Below are 23,418 nucleotides of genomic sequence, written 5' to 3' on the forward strand. Positions count from 1 at the left end.
TGCTGTAATGAGGGTGAAATGTATTGTAGAGCAACAGGTTCACACAGCATTATAACAAAGGTGACATCATATTAATGCTCCCATAAATTAGCAGCATTTACTGGAAAACTCTTAAAAAACAACCCTTAATTAAACAAGAAAGTACAAGAAATATGTGCTGAATGCAGTGAAACAAAGAAGTGCACACATGTGGTGGCTAAAATGATAGTCAAGTTTTCTTAATTTGCTTTTAATTAAAATGAGCGGTGAAATCACCAAGTAATTAAACCAACAAACTTATATTAAACATCAGATATAACATAAATGCGGCTGTAAATGTGCTTACACCCTAGTGGATGCACAACAGCATGAAAAGAGGAAGAAAACACCTCGATCACAGTTTAATTGGGCCTACTGGAATTTAGCAACAAACTCTATTGAACGGATTTAATACACTGAGGAGATGGGATGTACCAATCTGAGGGGAGCTGGGGGGGGGGGCAGTTCAATTGGTGCTGGTCCATTTAGTGTCAATATTCCTGAATTCATCTTAGATGAGCAGTACCTGCTGTACCGACACCATGAAATATCACTCCCTGTCTCTTCAACCCTTTTAACAATAATTGATTATGGAAGTAAAGTAGCAATTGCAGTCTCATTCAAGCCATTACATCCTTGGCTAGGCAATTGGATTACTTTGGCAAATCCCTTGTTTGTGTAATGTTGTTCAAAGCGGTATTAAAATGTCCCTAGTTGGGCTTTGTGTGTGTGATGAAAATGTTATTTACCATTTCTAACAAGCCTGACTTAAGAGTGATGTTCTTTTCGGGTTATTATAGCCCCTGTGGCTCTGCTCATTGTATGCACACTGGGACTGCTAGAAAAGCAAGCCGATAAAGAATTGGGGGGAAAGAGCGAGATAGAAAAGAGAAAGACAGTGAAAGCCAGAGAAAGTGACTCTCATAGTTTCTTTTTTTTTTTTCTTGAACCTGGCAGCTCCTGGTGAATCAGGTCTCATTGGCATGCAAACACACCTTCTGCGCTCCTCTATTTTCTCCTGTCCTGCTCACTCTGAAGCTCTTGTGCTTTTTCCTCTAACAGACACACACACACATACACATACACACACACTAAGACTTATACGTACAGCATTGGGAGAGTGTGTTAATCTTAGGTTAGTCAAGTTCTTTCACAAAGAAGAATAGTGCCCCAAAATTTCCATTTAAATGTGCGCATGTGAGGGTTGTGCTTCCTAACTTGTGATTCAATGCAAGTTAAGAATTTAGTAAAAGTTTAGGTTAAAGAAAGAAGGAGTGGAACAGAAAGGAAATAAAATGATGACAAAAGAGCATACTAAGAGAGAAAGACAGGTATGGATTGAGACATTTAGCTCGTTTCATTACAATGGGACTGAGGTAAAGGGATAAGTAACGTCTGTATTGTCATCTTTTGTCTGATGTCTGTGTGTGTGAGTCTGCTGCTCTTTTTAGCACATATCTCCCAACGCACAGCTGCTGTTGTTGTAGGGGGAACAATTGGTGTGAATTCTTTGTAGAGAATGAGGAGTATCTCTTCAGTTTACATGGAAAACATTTTGTCCCTGTGCCTCCCACTCACTTTAAAGAGTTGAAGTCAAATGCATGGGGAGCACAGTTTTAATGTAAGGATTCCATTTTCCCGTTTTTTTGTAGACGATCGCAACATGACAAAAGTGCAGCAAAACTAAATTACAACTTTAAGCCAAGAAAATACAGAGGCTGCACACACATTGAACAGTGGGTGCATCTGCCTTACAGCGGTCTCGGCTTTAACAAGGGGGCAACAACAATGGCTTGAAATGTAAGCTGGGACAAATGTACAGTCCCTATCAATAGGCTGCTGGATGCTGGCTCCAAACATACTGGCTAAAACTGCCTCCAATTAAAAAAACCATCAACTTTTCTAGAGAATACATGGTCAATACTTTATTTCTAGTAGTCAATATGATCCTGTTGTGAGTTATTGCACCGCTAATAGGATTTTACAGCCAACAGAAAGCTTTGGGGCCTGCTGTGTAGACGTTGATTGTCAGGAATTATTGTCAGCTCATTCGCCTGCTGACAGACAGCTGTACTGTACGGTACTGTACTGTCTCTTGTGGTTAAGAAGTGACACTAACAAAGTGTCAGAGGATTGTGTTGCTCAAATGTTTCTTGAGGTTTATCGGCACTTAATTAAAATTCCTTGGCCTGTTAGCACACGTAACTACATTAACTTGTGGTAGTGTTAATTTGGGATTACATGACATGGTATATCAGATAGTGTGCTAATTAAATCGCTTATACTGTACAAGATGCAAAGTCAAGATTACTCTTAACAGTGAAACAGTATGTCTTACTGTTGTATACTTGGTGTTAACATTTAGCAAGTAGCTGAATTTACAAAGCAGCTTTTATTACAGGGTTATTCAAAAAGAATGAACCGATTTCGTTACACAATATTTTAGTAAGGAAAACCAATAGAAAACTCCAACCAAGTCACAAGTATTCTACTGGCCACCACCTGCAGCATGGGCACTATCAATACGATAAGAGAATTCCTCCCAGACGCGTATCAGCATATCACAATCCACTGAGTTGATAACTGTTGTTATTTGATGTTTAAGGTCATCGAGGCAGCCATTCAAAACTTCGAAAACTCCTCTTTCAAATGGTCACTGACTCATTCCATCACGATGCTTGAGAACTGAAGCAATGCGTCATGAAATCAGTTCATTCTTTTTGAATAACCCTGTGTAACACATAATAATAGTGGTTGAGACCACATGCCAAATATGGTCACTTGTGGAGTCAAAACACCAAGATAAAGACAGGTGTAACTGAGGCTTCAATGCAACAGGTTTGTGAGAATCAGTTCCTTTCTACAGTTTATCAAAGTTCAAGGTTCAAGGTTACTTTATTTGTACCCGTGGGTAGATCTGTTTTGCAGACAAGGTGATTGCTTTTGGCAATACAGCAAGACATACACTGAACCTGTTAGGCAGGTACTTGATCGAGTGTCCAGACAGTACAAAAAGTGCTCAGTGTTAATGGAAATATCTAGGTGTCAAACCAAAACCTTTCAGCTTAGGAGGAATGAAGAATGCTGCTACAATTTTGCTTATAGTTACCTTCAAAAGAAAATGAAATTCTGTCCTAGATTTATTGGATACAAATATGTCCTTATTTATCCGTACCTGTGAAAACAGACGTGGTGACCATTTTGCTCTCCTGGCTGCCTCGGACAGCATTAAGACTGATCTCATATTCTGTTGCAGGAAACAAACTGGACAAGGTGTAGTTGGTCACATCGCTGTCTATCACTACACTGTCCACTCGACCTGCAGGAGACACAAAAGACAGACCTTCAGACCTCAGAAGCACTGCTGTCCCACTGATGTGTCATATCTTCCTTATGTTTATTAAACATGTCATATTCAGGCTGTACAGCATGACTAACTAGTGCATTTTGCATCACCCACTTAATATTTAATCAGTGTGCAATTCTAATTAAAAATGCAATTTTTTTCATTGTTAACATGCTATAATTAAACAGGTGTAACAGCGTTCTCTGCTGAAGAATGCAGTCTACATCAAAGACACAACAAATGCCATGTTCATCTGACTGCAAAAGGGAAAGTGTGTGTTAGTGTATATGCTAATACAGCAAATTATAATGCAATGAAAGCAAACATTAAATTATGTAAAATATATGCTACCTCTGGCTGACTGATAAGACAGTTTATAGTATTCAAATGGAGCCAGTGGTTTGATCCAGGAGATGGTCACTGCATCTTCTGTAACATCTGATACTGTCATCTCCTTTGGTGGGTCCATGCCTAGAAGGGGATGATGGGTAATTAAGGGTTAGTGCATCAAAATGGTCTACAGTGAACAAAAAGATAAACAGACTGTTTAAAGCTATCGAATGGAACACTGTTGCTTCCACAGATTAAAAAAAAGGAGAAAAGGAGCACATTATCTGCTCAAGAATTTACATAAAAAGACACGGTGCCCTTGAAATCCCAGTGATCTATTTAAGCAATCCTTGTTTTGTCCATTTTTAATCTCCTCTTCATCACATTTACATAAACAAACCTGCCATTGGTGTCTGTATAAGCACGTGTGCAAATGTGCAAAGAGGCATTGTTTTGTTCAGGAGAAATCCACCTCATACAGCTGTAAGAACACAATGGGAAGCATTAGCCTTGCGACTGAGCCAAGGTTTCTCAGGGAAGATTTCCCTCCTGCTGACAATTTGTTTTATGTGGCTCTTGGGACTATCAAGCTGCCATGGAAAAGGTTATGGCAAAAACAATGTGAGCAAACAATTAAACTGATGGTGGGTCCTTAGCTTTCAGCCAAAATGAGAAAGATAAAGAGAGGCAAAGAAAGCAGGAAACAAAGAGGGCACGGAGCTTAAGAGATCATTTCAATCTTATGCGGACGAATGACTGAAACAGACAACTTTTGTAAAACCACTGCTCCACACCCTTTCTTTTATGATAAATTAAATAATGATTATTATTCACAAGCATGAGAGGTAATTTATTATTCCCAGCCTGGAACTCATTTAAATTCCACTTGTATGAAACTGAGCAGCAATTATGTAAGTTGTGATTTTTCATGCATGTATATCCTACTAATTGTGTTTGCTTTGGCAAAGGTGGTGCCAAGGAAAAATAGCGGAGAAAAAAATGATCTATTTTATTTTTATTGGGCTTGCTCAGAATGAAAATGCTACATGATTGTGGTGTCAGAAATATCTGATAGTATTGAATACATATCCTCCTGGAAGAACACAATTCAATTTTCACTGTATAAGCTAATAAATGAATGTGACCCTGAGGCTGAATTACATTAAACCTGCAGAACGACAATCACGGCGTTACAAACCAAACCACCTACGAACTGTTTCAAACATGCACCAAATTTTGCACAATGCTAAAATGTGCATATGATTATGCAAAACAAGCTTGAGCACAGTCAGTGATTGCACCTAAACATATAGGATCAAAGCAAGGCATGGAAGTTGCTGCAGTCTGAAGACAGGTGCAAGAAATACTGTACATCTGTCTCGAAATCCCCGTCCAATTTCAACTGAGAAATCTGCTTATCATCATGTGTGGGTGAATGTAAAGAGAGACAGACAGACAGGAGACAGAGAGAGAGAGAGACAGGGCTCAAGGCTGCCAAGGTATTATATGAAACTGGAGCAGTAATCAGATGGCAGCATGCAGGTGTCTCTGGCACTGGCGCTGAGTTAATATCTCTATCATTCGCTGCTGACTTCCCTCTCTTTGTCCTTAGTCATCTCCAGTTTTCCCTTCTGATAATTTCCCTTTTGTCCTCTTTGCCAAAACAAGTGATTCTCTTTTATGTTTGTCTTTTCAGGCATGCAATACTGACCTTCATGTCATTCATTCTTATCAAAGACATGGGGAGAGCGCTTGAAATCAAAAGAGACATCTCAGGGAGCTGCTGTTCACCACAGGCCAATTAAAAGCACGCTTATACTGTACGTTAACAGATAAAACAAAATCCACAAAACATCATCAAAGTTGCTGCTGCGAACAAATAACTGTACTTAAAAGAAATAGAAAGGAATGACAGAATTGGCAATTAAGCACAGGTAGAAAAGATGAAACAAACCTAAAAAGGAACCAGCTTATGAAATATGAATGCCAGTCAGAAAAACAGAATACATTACAAACTGTTCAATGCTTTCCTTAGATTTCATTTTGTGGTAATAATTTGAGCTTTCACGTTGAGCTCACTCTCCTGTCCCTAATTTTTCATTTTCTCAGTGGTTCTTTTCATCCAAGTGCCACTTGTCAGCACTTTCTCAAACAACTGCGTGTTTGGGCTTAAACATGAACTAGCGCGTTGACCCGTAGACATCCACAGGTTCTAGATTTGGTAGTTTTTATGCTGTTGTGTATTCCTGCATGCTGTACTGCATTTGTCCAGCAGTCACCGCCAAAGCGTTATAGGCATAGCAACGTGATTGTGAGGCTACTGTATTCCAAAATTACTAATATTGCCCAAAATATTGGTCCTATCAACTTGCCGTTTTCGCTACTGTCTTCCTTGACCCAAAATACATAAGTATGCCAAACTGTAGCAGTCAGGTCTTTCCGGATTTTGTGTGAATCCCAAGACACACAAGCACTATACAGAAGCCACTTGGCTTTTATATATACATAAGAGTCTATTATTCAGACTGGACTCTATTTTCATTGTTATTTTCCAACGTATACCATACAAGAACGGAACAAGCTAATATACTTTGTGTAAATATCCGTGCAGTTTGTTTTTAAATATGATTAGGCTCACCAATATTACCTTTACAACTACAGACCTGAGAAGACAAACAATATAACCATGTAATATATACAACAATGTGGTTTATGTAGATTTTCTCAGCAGGAAGATGAGTCTCATTATTGTAAGGATGAAGCACTACACTGAAGAAAAAATGGACAGTGGTTCACAATTCTAATTTTTATCGGTGTCCTTTGACCATTGTACTTTGTGATTTGAGGGATGATTCATAACATATTTAAAGGCACAAATAAAAAAAACACTTAAACAGACAGAGCATCTCAAAAATGTTTTCTAAAGCATGAATGGGCTCAGGAAAAAGGATGTCGACAGGAACAAAGAACCAAATTTAATATCTGCTTGTAAGTAGCACAAGGTGAAGGCTAGAGTTAAAATTGATTTTGGAAATATTAGTTAGAGGGGTGTAAACATTTTACTTTATAATAATTATTTACCATTTCTCTTGGTATGCTTAAAAAAACACATAACTCTGTGAGTGTGGTTATACAGATTTGTATAACTACATATGTATTTGTATATTTCTGCATGTAAATGTATGTTTGCATGTATGTAGACATGTGCCCATAAAAAAAAAAAGAAAAAAAAAAATTCTTCAGGTGTATATATATCTCTCTGACCTTATGTAATAAGTAAAATAATATTAATAATAATAGAACTGCGTGGCAGACGTCATTCAAAGCTCCCACCTCATATTGCATGCTGCTTATTTGTTACAAATTACTAACATTCATTGGAGTCAGTCTTTTCCATGAAGTAACGCAGCTCACCTGTCGTGAGTGACGCTGTAATAGGCTCAGAGGTAACGTCCCCCTGTATAGTGATTAGACTGACGGTGTACTGAGTGGACGGTAGCAGCCCCTGGACCAGTGACCTCGTCTTGGAGCCGTCCAGTGTCACCTTAGAGGTGTCGGTTCCATCAGCAGAGCTGTAGCTCAGGATGAAGAGGTCAGCAGGTGGTGCTGGGCGCTCCACGCCACCGACACTGAGTCTGAAGTCACCTCTGACAAGTAGAGGTGAGTTACGGGTCTGATTCCTGGAGGAACGGGGGGAGGTTTAAATGTCAACGCAGCACTTTCAAGGACAGGTAAAAAGTCGGCCACAGTCAGGAGTAAATGAAGAAGGAAAAAAGAAAAACTGCAGATGTGAAGTTGTTATGGAGATGACAGACAAGCAAGTCAGTGATGGATGGAAGCAGTCTGAGCTGATGCAAGAGATCGTTTATAATACAGTTGAGAAAATTAGCCTTGGGTGTAATCTTGATGAGGCAGGTGAGAGTCAGTTCACAGCGCAATGATATGGAAGTAATGATTTAATTGGTCATGAAAAAGAAAAAAAGATAATGAGATAATCTGAGGTATGATGAAGACAGGGTGGGTCTGGCTCCATTAAGAAAATGGTGAAATGACATTAAAAGCAGATATTGTTGTCAAAATGTATGGCATGAAAAGGAGCTGACGAAATGAATATGAACCAGTGCTGCTGCTAACACAGCAGGATCTAGATTTACAATAACTGTCCTACATACTTGCCCATTTTAGATTTTTTTTCTGAATAAAGGAATCCTGGGACGTTTTCTTTGAAATCAATAATGATTTGAAAGCTGTGCTGTTTACATTGGTCTGCAGTCATCTTTTCCTCCTTTCTGATTTATAACTTCTACAGTTTACAGCAAATTTCCCGAATCAATGTCAATGTACACTGCATTTTTGTGGTGTCAGCATAAATTTGTGTCACGTAAATCCTATGCTGGTACTGTGAATGCAGATTTCACACATCAAAATGCTGCTCTGCAGCACTAATGTTGAGGAGGGAAATCTATTGCCTTATGAACAAAACTGTACAGAAAGGTGTAATTTACCCCCCAAAAGTATGTCCAGTCTAGTGGTGGATATGCATATGTTCTTAGTGATATAAGTCTCGGAGATAAGAGGAGTACGTAATTAATTACTTAGAGTAATATGCAGCAAGTGCAAGAAACAACTGAAGTGTAGGTAATGAGAACTCAGCAAGTCACCAACTGTAAATGTTAATTATATTGTGTGACGCTCAAAATTCATCACATAAAACTCCCTTTACGGATGAAGGTCAGCTTACTTACCATGAGGAGTAAAGCAACTTCTATAACACTGCTGCTTTATGTCTCCTGTGGCTCACAAAAAGCTAGAAGAAAACCCTGATGATATTTGATGAAGCATTGCAGAGTAGGATTGTGGGATTTGTTAACAGGACAGAGCAGTTGTAATGGAAATGTAGTATTGGTTGATTGACCCATACTAGAATTAAAATCCTTTTTGTTAACAAATTAAGGTGCGTCAACATTTCATTTTAATTTTTGTCTATGTTAATGGCTAAGAAAGAGGCTCCAAACTGGTCATAGATGAAAAGACAAAGACAAATGCAAATGTAGGAACATTTCCCATTTGACTGAGTTTTTGGTTTCCTGTCTGTTTCTGATCTTTCTGTGTAAACACCATACTTTGTGTAAGTTAAGAGTAACAAAAAATAGACAAATGATTAAGTAAGGAATGTTTTGGTTGATACTTATTTTATTTACAACCACATGTCAGTGGCTAAGAGACAAACTTAAAGATAAATGAGGTCCACGGTTTGAAACGCATCATAGTATGAGTTCAAACTTTCCAACTACACTTATTCACCACATTTTCGCCTTTATGAAGAGTTCACCTGAGTGCAAGCAGACAGATGCTGCCAGTATGGCCAACTGAGTAGTGGATGTGAAGATGACAGGTAATTATTTTTCGTCTGATTCTCTTGATCTGTCATTTTATCATTCTCTCATCTCGCGTCTCGTCTCCAGATGGTTAGAGTGGTGTTACTGAAGCAAACAGAGGTAACACAAGCTGATGAATGGGTTGGTGATCTTCATGACAATAATGATGGTTATGATGTTGACAACCGCAAAGTGGTCAGAGCAAAGAAGAGATGATGATGATGAGGAAGATGAAAGCAATGATGATGATGATGATGTCCAGAAAAAGAATGACACATCTGACAGCTGGGTTAGCACATGTCCATCACTTTGACAACAATTTTGTATGAGTGAAAAATCACATCAAACTTCCTGTAAAAAACAAAGAAACACCAGAGCTGTGCAGATTGACAGGCACGTCGACATATTGTTGACTGGATAGACACAAGTGTAGAGAACAGAGGAGTAAGTTGTGACTGAAATCCAAAGACAAGTGGAGAAAGAACAGAGGAGTGCAAACAGTGTTATAACTGTTATATAAAAACTAAGGGAATGTCCTGTTGAAAAGGATTCACAACCAAAACGCAAATACATTTAGATGCAAAACAGAGGTGCAATTAGAAAACACTTGTAACGGGCTCATTAGCTGACTTGAATAATTCACCACTGCTAATTGCTTCTTCAAAGTCTTTTAAGATGCTCTATTTTGTTTTGGTATGACTCACCCTACCTGCTCTCACATTTTAGCTCATTATATACACCATTCAAGATCATTATGTGACACAACAGGAAAATCAACTTTGTGTTATTTAAGTGTAACTGATGACTGTTTTTCATGTTCTGTCAAAGATTTATCTGCAACTTTCGAGGCAGAATAAGAAGAAAAAGACAAGAGGGCTGAATGTTATAGATATTTTAGGAAACTATAACCACTCCCATTTGATTAATCTTTCTGGTGCAATCAAATGTTAACACTGTAATTTGTTTGTAATGTACTGTGTGATACGTTGTGTACCTGTGAATGCATCTATAGTAGCAGCAGTGCTCTGCTGTCTTCCTCTCCTTGCAGCCACTGTGATAGTGTACTCAGTCCCTGGCTCAAGGTCTGTCAGAGTCGTGGTGGTTACGTCTTTAGGAACAGTCAGCTGCAAAAGGACAAAACCAGTTCAGCAAAATATTCACTGGAACTTTTCATGACACTTTACAGCATAAGGTTACAGCCTTGTATGCCACTTTCTATGCATTATGTTAGTTGTATTATTTTTTTAAATTTAATGTGTTCACTTTTTTTTTTTTTTTTTTTTTACCTCAGTGGTGACACCAGAAGAGGATGTGTAGGTGACCTTATAATGGTCTATTGGGCCCTGGACCACCCCCCACACAAGGGTGATGGTATTGTCTGTGGATGCTGTCACAGTCAGGTCCAACGGCACATCCAGTCCTAACAGAACACAGACATGATTTAAGCAACACACTGATGCTGTGAAATGGTTACAGATGGAAATCTTAAAGCTACTGAAGACATAAAAATAATATTACATGACATTTTAAGGACATTCCTCATCCTTAACAAAAGTCCAATGAATGAGCTGAAAGCTTTCCAGCAAACAAGTTTTCACACATATCAGTTCCCTTGACTCTGTACATTTTTAGTTTGCGCTCGAGTGGAAAAAACAGGTAACAGGTTTGATACTGATGAGAAATGAGTGGCACATCGAAAAATAGAAAATGCAATAAAGGCTGACAGACCAGATTTTTTGAATAGGAACTGATGTTGCAGTTCCTGCTCCTGCTTCGACTGTGCATAAAGCATTCATGTCACGCTGCCGCTCACCATTACACGCCTCCACTCCACCAGGAAACTCAAAACAGATCATGTAAAGAGCCGTGGATTTTGGGATGTATACGTCTGCGTGTGGAGGCAGTCGAGTCCAGAGGGGGACTGATGCTAATGCACATCTGCTTTATTACTGTATATTCACATACAAGTTGTTGATTGAAACACACACAGATTTGTATCTTTTAAGTTTGTGTTGATGGCAGAAATCAATCAAATAAACTTATGAAACATGTTTCTGATACAATAAAGCGTGTTCATCAGTAGTGTCTGTTGTATTCTAATCTATGAACAAAGAGGAAACATTAATTAAATTTTAATAATGTCTGGAACACTGACTTTCATTTTCAAAGTAAAAATTTGAGCTAAGAAAACTAAAAAAAACACATTTATATTGAAGGAAATGTTTAAAATTGTGTAAAAGTTGTACGGCATTTACCCATATGTAGACTTCTAAGCTCAGCTATTTAGTAGTATGAGCACTGCTGCATTCTGGGCAGACATAATGTTATTTAAAACTGTTTGAGAAAAATGTGATAGGTAAGTTCAAAGCATGCACTAAGTAGTGCTGGTAGGAACAGCTTGCTAAGGTAAATTCATGCAGAACACTGCAAAGTGCAAAATAACATCTACTGTTAAAATAACTGCAACCAGAGGAATAATGTGCTTGACAGAACAGTGTGATGGGTAAGATTAGCAAAGTGCTTCCACACAGTAACATTCTGAGCAGAAGGTTAAATGTTGTTGGTTTTTTTCTTTCTTTCTTTCCCTCAAACAACTCAAACCATGATAAAAATTCAAACAGCTGATGAAGTGCAGAGGTAAAGAGAGGGCCATTAGCAAAATGGTTGCATTATTATAGCTTGAAAACGCAGTGGTGGGAACTTTGACCCAAACCAGTAATATAAAACAGCCACAAACCTCCCTCAAATAGCCTTGCTAGAATCTCATTTGCTTAATTTCGCTAAAATGACTTTTAATGGTTGGAACAGGAGCACTGACCCACAGCAGGAATTGACAATTACATGTATAATAACAAGTAGATAAGCAACCAGTTATGGTTTTCAGACTTCCACTGCAGTGTTACTGTGATTCTCTTAATGTGTGTAACATGCATGAGTGGATTGCAGTCTTGTTACCAGCAGTAACCGACTGACCTGTCCTGGCGTTCATTGTAGCTGGTGTACTCTGGTTGCTATCTCGGATGGCAGAAATCCCAATGCCATACTCTGTGCCTGGAAGCAGGTCTAGGGCACAAAAACAAAGAGAACGGCTAGAGAACAGAATCATCACATCAAACGCAAGTGAAAGCCAATTATTTTATTTTTTTTTGTTCAAAGTGTTTTTATTACATCGAGTCATCCAGAAAAGCATAATACAGTCATTGTTTTCCTTTGTTTTTTTTAATACCCAAACCCATGAACATACCCACCCTGTTGCACAATGAAAAAAGATAATTGACAATAATAAATAAATAAATAAGGAACACAGATATTAGTCACAGACTCGTATTTAAAACTACTGTGGAAAAAGGGAGGGATCTACCTCTTTCATGTGATTCAGAACAAGTTGCCAGGTACTGAAAAACTTACTGGCACAAGTGAAAGCCAATTCTGTCAAGTTTTTTTTTTTTTTTTTTTTTTTTTATTACATAACATCTCAATTATCTCTCCACTGGTGACTAGGTGTAGGCAAACTAACACATGCATGTTCTGAAGAAACACGCGTTCCAGCTACAAGCCAGACTGATTAGTTTCTTATCCATTCTACAGTGATTGTCTCAAACTACAGAAATAGAGACAGCAATCACAATGAGCAAAAGAGTGACAGAGATTATTAGTAGAGAGAGTGTGGAAAGAGAAAATAAGTGTGACAGAGAAGGAATGAAAGTGGAGCGAGCATCGATTGCAACGGACCAGCAGAATAACATGGGGACCTTTTGCTTCTATTCTTATGCTGGCCATGCCCTTTCTAACGCTGTGGCCTTTCAAAAAAACATCCCATCTGACCCCTCCTTTCTGACAGCCTTTCAATATGCCCGCAGGACAACAAGCATTTCTACAGATACAATCAGTGGCTTGTCAGCTGAGTTTTTGGTCTGGAGATTATCCTGCCATGTAAAACACACATGCACTTCCAGGCTTCTTCAGTACACATGAGATGATAACACTAAATGAATCAAGCAGAACATATCAGTGAAGAAGAGGCTTATACATGTTGATTATAAAGATGAAATAGAAATGACATAAATAAAGCACTGTTTTCCTTTTACCTGTGATCGTGGTCTTAGTGGTTGCTCCCTCATTGCGTGGTACGATGACTTTGTCGTACAGATCTCCTGCTAAAGTGCTGTACACAACCTGGTAGGCATCCACCTACATTTAAGCACATATTTATACTTATTTACATCAAAGTAATAGAAGCACAGAGAAAAAATGTTCTTACTAAGGTTGAGCTAAAGATAACATCTATGACACACAGCTGAAAGAATATTAAGTTTGTTTTATTGTGCACTGAGGCAGCTCTCTGTTAACACCCGAGAGAATCATAAACTTGAATAGATTTCTATTTATTTTATTCATAAAAAAATCTGAGGCTGAATGTTTCCTCTACATTCCTGTTATTGGTATTTACCCTCTTGCATGTGGTGATACAGTACTCAAAAGAAAACAAGACAGATTTTTGCAAATATGCAAAAAGGATCGACAAAGGGTGAACAGGCTTTGATAAACATCATAAAAAAGTTCCTCAGTGATGTAAGGGGTGTATGTATTGAGCTGAGGTACTGCAGAAGCTAAAATATTTGCAGGATAGTCAACTGCCCCAAAAATGTAACAATTCTTTTTTTAAGACTATTTTCATCCAACACCACTACTATATGTTGAAAACAAGCCCTTGTGTTTCTGTTTTTTATTACTCATAACTTCAGGTTGACACAAAGCAAGTATCAAAAAGAAATGGTAAATTGACAGATTTTGTTCCGACTACTTGTAGTTAAAACATTAAATATTAGGGACAAATACTATTCTCCTTCTGAGTAGTTTTTTTTTGTTTTTGTTTTTTTGTTTTTTTTTTTACCTCAGCCTCACTGTTATCCCATTCCAGCTCCAGTGTGGTGGAGGTCTTGGACAAGAGCCGCAAGTTCTTGGGGGCATCGATCTCTGAGAAGAACGATAAAGCTGACAATGTTGGGGACACTGAGACCAATTCTAAGAGATCGTGAACAAGCAAGTATCAGCAGTTTACACAACATCAGACACAGATAGAACTTGTGTTAAACTGTAATTTACTAAAAGTATCTGGAAGTAAAATAATATGAATGGACTGTACTGAAAATCAGTGAAGTCACACTTAACTGTTAAGGATATTCATGCATTTCAATTCACTTAAGCAGTTTATTACTTTATATCTAATTATATCTATCTCTATAACATAAACATCCTATTTCAAGGTAGAAAGCAGTGAATGAAAAACAACATGCATCATGATATGTAGTCATACTGATGGTGTATTCTTTGCTTAACATACTCAAGGTTTTATGTTGTTTGAAAAAGTATGAAAAAGACAGTCTGGCATCATATGCACAGCTAAATTTGATTAAGTTCCATGTTGCTTGCGCTCAAAACAAATCAGGGTAATGTTTATATAGATTACAGTCTTTCTACCATATAAGTGCAAAGTGCTTTGATGTCAGATGTTTTCACCATATTCAATACATGATATACGGTAAGCCATATGGCATAAGCTGTTTTCATATGCAAGCAAAGGATTTCACACACCACTATCACTACATCTGCCTGCTGTCAGTCCTCACCGGTAGTAAATTCAGTGGAGATGGATCCACTCTCGTTTCCTTTCCTCACACCGCTCACAGACACCTCATAACGCGAACCAGGGCGCAAAACCTGCAAAACAGAAAAGCACAGAGTTTAGTCTGTTTAATCCCTTTGCATGGATTTGTTCATTTGTTTTTGTTTTATCTCCAGACACAGGAGGCAGACCGACTCTGAGATCAGATTATTTAACAAGCATGACAGTTATGTACACACACACCCCCACCCCCACACACCCCCACTATATTTGTGAGTACAATGTTATAACCACACAAACCAAATCGCAAACCAAAGATAAATGATTTAACTTGCGTCAGCTGGCAGGTGAATCCCTAAAATGTGTCTGTATGATCAGATCTGTGACCCTCTCTGCACATGATAAACTGCACACACACACACACACACCTACACCACACACCACACACACACACACACACCACACAATACAGTGATACTCCGCTGACCTGCAGGGAATACTGGCTGAGTGTGGGCTGCAGGCGGAAGGTAGTCCGTGGCCCCTCTCCTCCCACCAGACCGTAACGCAACACAATCTGATCAATCTTGGCCTTTGGTGCGGTCCATTCTACAAATGCGACAGTGTCTGACACATCCCGAACGATCAGCTGGGTGGGGCCATCAATCACTATGAAGGAAATACAGAAAAAATACCGGAGAACAATTTTAGCAGTTGACTGGTGCACTGTTTACAGGTTGCTTGCTCTTTATTCAAATACAAATTTCAGACTTTTTCAAAACTGGAATTTTTTTCCCCCAATACCTTGATTTCATGTACTTTTATACTAGCATGCCTACTTATTTGGCTGAGACTGTGCCTTTTGTGTATAGTATAAAATTTCATTTTAATAAATGTATGAATGAATGAATGCATAATTCAAAGTAAATTATGTTTTACTGACAGAAACATTTTCAAAACTTATGAAAATCACAAAAGTGCATGGATATCACACAAACAAGTTTTACTAGAATCATTCCAGTACCGACCAGTTAGATAAGATAACATAAGCTAAGATAAACTAAGCTAAGCCAAGATAAGATAAGATAAGATAAGATAAGATAAGATATTCCTTTATTAGTCCTACAAGGAAATCCTATCAAATTTTTATATGCTTTCCTCATGTATTTCTTATCTTACAAGATCACGTACCTTTGAGCATACTCTAAAATTCAACTATGACCGAAGACTTTCACACAAAATTCCAGACTTTTCAAGGTCTGGAAAATAGCATTTAAAATTCCATACTTTTTAAAACTTTCAAGACCTGCACAAGCACCCTGTGTTTAATTCAGGCTAGGTATCACTGAAAGTGTTCAAACATCAAGACACATTGTTGGATGAATACCAAATGAATCCTTTTGGGGAACCTTGCTTTGAAAAGTGTGTTAATTTGTTTTACTGTCTGATGAAATTAGCTAAAGCTTTCAGTAAACACTTGCAGACAACAAGTACATACAGCATAAATATTATTTAAATCACAAATAATCAAAAGGACTGTATTTTTAGTGAATAAATCAAAAGTTTTTAAAATATTCTTACTTCAGACACATTTTGCCAGCCAAAAAAAGTGCTGAGGCTCAAGATATATTTTTGACTGCACGCAGTGAGTGAATGGCTTATCTTGAAGGAAAACACTGAAAGTTTTTTTTTTTTTTTTTGTTAATGCCCGTCGCTTGCAGCTTTTCCCTCAGTAGATGTGAATTTGTTATCAGAAAATGCTTTTCCCCTGACAGCCAAGCATGTAAAACTTATCGAGCCTGACACATGGCGATACCATTGGCTTTATCTGAGCGAGGTGTAAAACAAGTCACGATTAAAGTCTTTCCACAGTGATTGCTGGGAAACAACACTTGTTAGGTGTGAAGAATAAGAAACAAATCAAGCGTAATGAGAAAAACACACAGAGCATTCGACACAATAAGGGTTTACCCAACACTTTCTCTGCACTTCTTTCATTGATGGCATCCCTTCTAACAAAGAATTTGCAAGTCAAGCTAATGAGGTGTGAGAAAATGTATGTAATTAACACGCTCTTTCATTAACCTGTTAATTATTTGAAAGAGAAAGTTATGGTTTGACAACTGTTCCCTCAGATGTTATATCATGTACAAGGTTATGATTCTGATATTTTGTCGCAATTGATTGTGGGACTGAGAATTCCGCGCAGCAGCAATTACGCAGTCTGTGGGTGCTGAACCCAAATATTACCTTTACCTCCATCCACAGTCTATACTCATTCTTTAAAACAACGCTGGAGGACTGTATAATTTTACGTTGTAGCAATTTGGCTCGTTTTCTTGTGGAATCTGCAAGAAACCGCTTTCACTTCCACCAATGCACTTCGTGACAAAATTTCCGAAAAGGCTAGAGTGCCATTTCGGTTTGTTATGTAAACAAGCAGACTGTGTTTATGATGGAGTCATCTTCAAAGTTGTTCACTGTCAGTGAAGTGATTCAGGTGTGTAAGCATGGAAAGACTAATGGATTAGTGATAATTAGGCTATCATTGGGGTTTTACAAATTAGAAAAAAAAAAATTGTGATGAAAGTCATATGCTGCTTTACACAAAGCCTTATTCATCTAAGACTAGTATAACCCAAGGACTTCCAGTGATTTAGAACTCAACCCCCCATGTCTTGTGTTTCATGCGTTGTATTCACATGGGATATGCTAAAACTGTTTTTAAATTATACCCTAGTTTTGAGGTCCAAGAGTGGCTTCACCACTCACAGATAACTGTTGAACAATAGAATTTTTTTTTTTTTTTACTGTAGCTGAACTTGAAATGTTACTTTTCCTAGGATTTTAGTTTGCTTTTTCACTGAATATCAGTATTGTATGATATTATATCGGCCAGAATGAGTTTCCTCTGCAGGGTGGGTTAGGCCTTAGAGATAGGGTGAGGAGCACAGACATCCAGGAGGGACTCAGAGTACAGCCACTGCTCCTCTACGTTGAGAGGAGCCAGTTGGGGTGGTTTGGGCATCTAGTGAGGATGCCTCCCGGACGCCTCCTTGGGGAGGTCATTCAGGCATGTCTGTCCGGTAGGAGACCTCGAGGCTGACCCAGGACAGGCTGGAGGGATTATTTCTCTCAGCTGGCCTGGGAACGCCTCAGGATTCCCCCAGAAGAGCTGGTGGAAGTGGCTGGGGAGAGGGTTGTCTAGGCTCCTCTGCTGAGGCTGCTGAGGCTGCTGCCCCCGCAACCTGGACCCGGATAAGAGTATGAAGATGGTAGATGATATGAGCTTCCTGAATTTGCACCCAAAATGCTTAAAAGCTTTTATTTATCATTGCCAGCGAAGCCTCCATAGTTTTTCCTTGAAATAGGCTGAACAAATGCAAAAGATGTGGCACATCAAATCACAAACGTTGATTCACACTGTACTAAAAAATATTACATATTGTATTGTATTCATTTGTAGTGTAATTTTTACTATACAAACATACAGACATGTGAGATTTGCACAAAACTAAGATAACAGATGACCTCTTTAATAATTTAAAAAGAGGTCCACAGGTAGTACTAATCTAAGCTTAATTCTCCAGTTATGCCAAAATAGCAGACGACTCAATACTTAGTTTTCTATGGATGCTTTAAACTGAAAGCTGTAAAAAGCATAACTGTTCTCTCTTGCTGGCCTCAGGGTAAACTCATATGAAGGACACACTACATACACTGAGCGACACAGAGCTATAGCCCATAAAAGGGCTATAAAAAAGTGTTATTTTAAAACTCTGGGTTCCAGGCTCAGGGTTGACATACTACAGGTCCGTCTTGATCTGTGACGCATTAGAAATTGGTCTCTTGGGTCTTGTCCCAGAAAACACCCTGAGGAAGTCAGTTGCTGAGAGCAGCTCCCACATCAGCTGTCCCCTCCCGCTGGTTTTCCTCCGACTCCTCAACGCACTCACTTCTCTCCAAGGAAGAATAAATCTCGTGTATAAATAATTAAGTAACTTCAAATTTGTCTTTTCCTCTTTCTTTATCCAATAAGGTATCCTGCAGTGGGCTGCCCATGAAAAATGAATGAAACAGTGTCATGAATTATTAATCTCGCCTTAATTACAAGCCGCAAAATGAATAAAGACTTGACAGGAAATTGATGGTGTTTTGACTGCAGACATCACAGTTTGAATTGTTATGGACAAGTGTTGAATTGGATCCATTATAGCTGTCCGACTAGTGTCAGCTGGGTGAGAAGTGGGGGCAATACCTCAGCGTGGTTTACATCAGGGACATAAATGGTGTCACACCAACAATACATTAAGGTGACAGCCACTATTCACCTGTGTGCATTTGGTTCATTGTGAGTGTGAAGGAAATATATTCCATGCCAAATTAATGAGTAAATTACCAACATCAACAGAAAAATGGTCATCTATTAATAAAAGTAATAATTTGTGAAATTTATCGAGTAAAATTGAGGTCTTTTTCCCAGCTTTGTGAATATTTTAGGAGTCAAGGTTGAGTCGAGTTTTTCTCGGGTTCATTGACGTATTTTTGACATGAAAGAAATCAGTTGCAATCCTTGTGACATTTTTTTTTAAACACACATCCTGTATCATACAGTATGTGTACAGTTCCTGGCAGTCATCGCAGACCCTTGTGTCTTTGCTGTGAGGCATAACATACTTGGATGTCAACATCCTCAGCTCAGTTGCAGATGGGGACATTTCCTCTCTTTTTCTAACCTTGTTTTCTGTCAACTCTCAACTGTCATCAGGAAAAAAAAAAAGCCAAAAAAACATACTTTAAAAATGGAACAGTTGACTGGATGCTGTATTGAAACTGCATGTTCCCCCTTCAGGCAGGTAATTTGCAAAAAATTCCTAATGTTGAATGTGGGTATGTGGGCAACATTTAAATGTAAATAACACTGCATAATGCATTATTTTGGTTCAGTGTCTACCCACAAGTTTTTGTTGTTCGCATTTACTGGAATAGATTTAAGTAAAACAGAAAAATAGGTGCCAGCAATATTTTAACTTATTTCAGTTAATCCTTCTAGTTTAACACTGTCATTTGACATAGTTTGGTCCATTTACAGTATGTGAATTGAAACTGGATGACTTAATCTGTCTTCTGTCCTTTATAACTTACATGTTGTGACAGTGGCGGTGACCGGCTGGCTTCGGCCCTGGTCTCTCAGAGCCACCAGGTTAACAGTATACTCCTCCCCTGGCCTCAGACCGGTCTGCACAAAGGAAGTGATGGTGCTGGGGAGCTGAGCAGTCATCCCTCCATCATTGTCCTGGAAAAAAAGACAGTTTAGAAGTTATGAGATAAAGTGAGATATGAACTCGTGTGTGCTTCATGTTGTTTGCATATTTGAGGTAAATGTGAGCTATTGTATGGTTTAGGTTTTGTCTCGATGTGGATGAAAACCTGGCAGATAAGAAACTGTCCTCACTACATACAAGCAAAGACTCAGGGAGATCATTTCTATGCAGTGGGAGTTTCTGTGCTATATGCAGAGGCTTTTTCTTATGTAAACTTTTGGATGATTTAGCATATTAGACTCCCAAACTGTGGTACTTGGCAAAAATGGAAATGCATGCTACAATGCTACTTCTCAGGCCATATTCTACACAAGCAGCACTTTGTACATTTCCAAAGACCTGTCAGTCATCCATATGGAGCTCCTGCTATTCCCAGCTGTTCTCAGAACGCCAGCGTTTCACTTGCACTTCCTTCCACTGACAGATGTTACACCTACTGCTGCTCCAAGATCCCCAAAAGCTTGAGCTGTGAAGGCTTGTATTAAAACAGAACATATAACAGCTTGCTAGTTTCCTGAATCAAAACGGTAATTAGAGATGTAATCCATTTAATCACCCCAACTAAATTACCAGGGTGGGCAGTAACACACAACGGTAATGTTCCAATAACAACTGGTGTTCAATCTCAATAATAATACAGTTAAATGAAGGCAGTGCTAAATTGCATAAAATGAATCCGGAATGAATCGTAACAATTTATCACACGCCTGTCTCCTGCATCTTCTTCCTCATAATTAGTCATCATTTGCTCCATGTGCAAGGTCGCACACTGAGGGAGCATAACTGAGGATGGACATAAGACTTTTAGTCCTTGTTGAAATGCATAAAAAACATTTTGGATATAGTAGAATGTAATTTTATACATAATCAAACTAATAAAAGGTGACTCTATTACATTTGCAATGAGTGTAATGTAATGTTTCAGTTGAAATAAAGTGAATCAATTACTAATGTGCTAATACTATGGGAAGTAATATTAAGTAATCTTTTTTTAATAATGTATAATAGCAATTTGTATATTACAATTTAATTACAATGTAAAATAAAAATAACAAAAATAAACTTTTTTGTCTGGTTTTCTGCATAGAGACATACAAAATGGGGCAAAAATATACTATGTTTTAACTACTGCACATTGTCAAACAGATTATGCGTAATGATGGTTTCGTATAAAGCAGCGCCTCCTCCTACTGCCCTTTATTATGCATTTACATAAACAGATAATACGAGAGAATATCAAAGGGTTCTCCAATCCACTCTGAAAACTGTTGACATTCAACAGGATTAATTCTTAACTGAAGAGTAGTTTCTTTTTTCTGTAAAGCCTGTTGACAGTGAGTTCTGTGGATTGTTGACACTAACAGGAACATTGTTTGTGGAACGAAATGCAGAAGGTAAATAGAAGGTAAATGTTTTAGATGTCCTGTTTAATACTGTGCCGCACACACACACACACACAGGAGGATGACGTCTCATAACCTGAGTAAAAAAATATATCCTTGATATCATTAGTGATATAAGGGTAAGGTTTTGCACTTGGTCGACTCTTAAATACATCTTGCTTCATACATATATAATGTATATGCCCTATTGCTGTACAGAGTGTTCTCTATATTTCTTTAATATACTGTTCATTTCCACATCTTCCCAGTGTTGTCTGTGTGAATATGGGAGTTTTTCTACCAAATTTTTTGAACCAAAATCTATTTATAATGTGCTAATACCATAATCCTGACATTAATAAATAGGTGATTTATCTTTAATGAATGTTTCATAGAGAAGGGTGAGTGGTAAAGATGCAACAGTTTTAGGCTGTGTTTAGCTTTACTCTCAGGCTCTTAATTAAGATACTGCAAGGAATATGTGCACAGTATTAAAACCAAATGGCTTCTACAGGTAAAAGTCAGGATTTAGTGTGACTCCCTTTTGGATTTACATAACATAACATAACATACTAACATAACATAATAACATACATAACATAACATAACATAAAACATCAATCACCGAGTTCTTAGGACTGGTCTGTCTTTTCATGTTCATATTTTCTTGCAATTCTTGTTGTTTTTTAATGCTGTGACATATTTTGTGTGTATTCCAATAACACATACCTCGAATAAAGAGACTGACAAACACATCTATGGCCATTATAACATGCGAAAGCAGACACTGTCAACCTAGGACTGAATTTCATAGTTTATGGTGAACAACATCTATCAAGTTTGTGTCCTATTTTGACCTAAACATGAAAGCATACTAACCATGAAGAGCATCAAAATAGCAGAACATGCTGGTTCTGTGGTGTTTAATTAACCATCAAAAAGCATTGTAACAGATAGAGGTGGAACTATTTTTAGCACTTGTACAACAGTTAATGTTTTTAATATTTTTTTAATATGCTGATTTTATGGATGTTTGTTTTTACTGGATGTTTGTTTTTATTGGATGCTGATTTTACTGGATGTTTCTGATTTTATTCGATGTTTGATCATCTTGGGTGTTTTGATTTTATCAGATTTCTTATTTATTGCTATTCATCCTTTTATTTGCAGCACTGAAGAGGGTAAGCTCTACCAGTTTCATTGTATAGCCATTGTAGAATGACAGTAAATCTATTCTATTCTATTTTACTTTCATTTCATTTTTTCATTAAAAAAAAAAAAAAAAATTGGCTCCCTAAAACACAGTGCCTGGTGTTCTTTCTTATTATCAAAGGGGGGTAAAATGTAAATAATGGAAACGGTAATGTTGTTATTGTAAAAGTGCATCTTAAGACTCAAAAGAACATGAGATTATACGTTTCCAGTATAATCACAGAACCTTCCTTTCTCTGTCTTTACTCACGAGTAAGGCAAGTGATTTCACACAGAGCAATCTGACTAGCATTACAGCCACAGGCAACATTTAACATCATTTCAGGTTCAAGTAGGCATTACCGATTTGTACTGCATCGTCATATGCCCTGACCTCTGAGCTCTGACCGTTTGTTGTGACTATTCTGCATGAATCATAATGCTGAGGTGCTGCACTTCAGGAAATATTTATGCATGGCCATGTGTGCCTGACTGCGTGCTTGTGTATCAGAAAGTGCAGCCCCTTGTACAACAATTAACAAAATACCTTGTTTTAAACAAGCCTCCAGGAATGTCTTATATGCCTCAGTTATATTATTCCAGAGAATATTTTAGTGATCTAAAATTGCTGTTATAAAGGTTGATCATATCAGTAACAGCGAGTATTATTGAAAATGTGCACACTTTGCTGCAGCATGGTATTTTTGCAATTTGGCTGTTTTCTAATAGTTTAATAGCAGTTCTTGAAGCTCGCCCTGCCTCTCATACTCCCTCTGCTTCCTCTGTGCAGGGTAGTGAGCCCTTTGTTTGTTCGCATAGGCCAACG

General features: G+C 38.0%; 1 protein-coding gene across 1 annotated transcript in view; it reads right to left on the bottom strand.

Moving 5' to 3' along the window:
* tnr (tenascin R (restrictin, janusin)) overlaps positions 1-23,418 on the bottom strand; it is a 189,158-nt gene that overhangs the window by 38,403 nt on the left and 127,337 nt on the right. The window contains 12 exon segments of the mRNA XM_030160124.1: positions 3,194-3,337; positions 3,716-3,835; positions 7,109-7,306; positions 7,309-7,374; positions 10,067-10,196; positions 10,359-10,492; positions 12,046-12,135; positions 13,161-13,263; positions 13,967-14,049; positions 14,703-14,793; positions 15,186-15,364; positions 19,841-19,991. Coding sequence (XP_030015984.1) covers positions 3,194-3,337; positions 3,716-3,835; positions 7,109-7,306; positions 7,309-7,374; positions 10,067-10,196; positions 10,359-10,492; positions 12,046-12,135; positions 13,161-13,263; positions 13,967-14,049; positions 14,703-14,793; positions 15,186-15,364; positions 19,841-19,991 — 1,489 coding nt within the window.

Source organism: Sphaeramia orbicularis, chromosome 17, assembly GCF_902148855.1.
Source record: "Sphaeramia orbicularis chromosome 17, fSphaOr1.1, whole genome shotgun sequence".
Lineage (NCBI taxonomy): Eukaryota > Metazoa > Chordata > Actinopteri > Kurtiformes > Apogonidae > Sphaeramia > Sphaeramia orbicularis.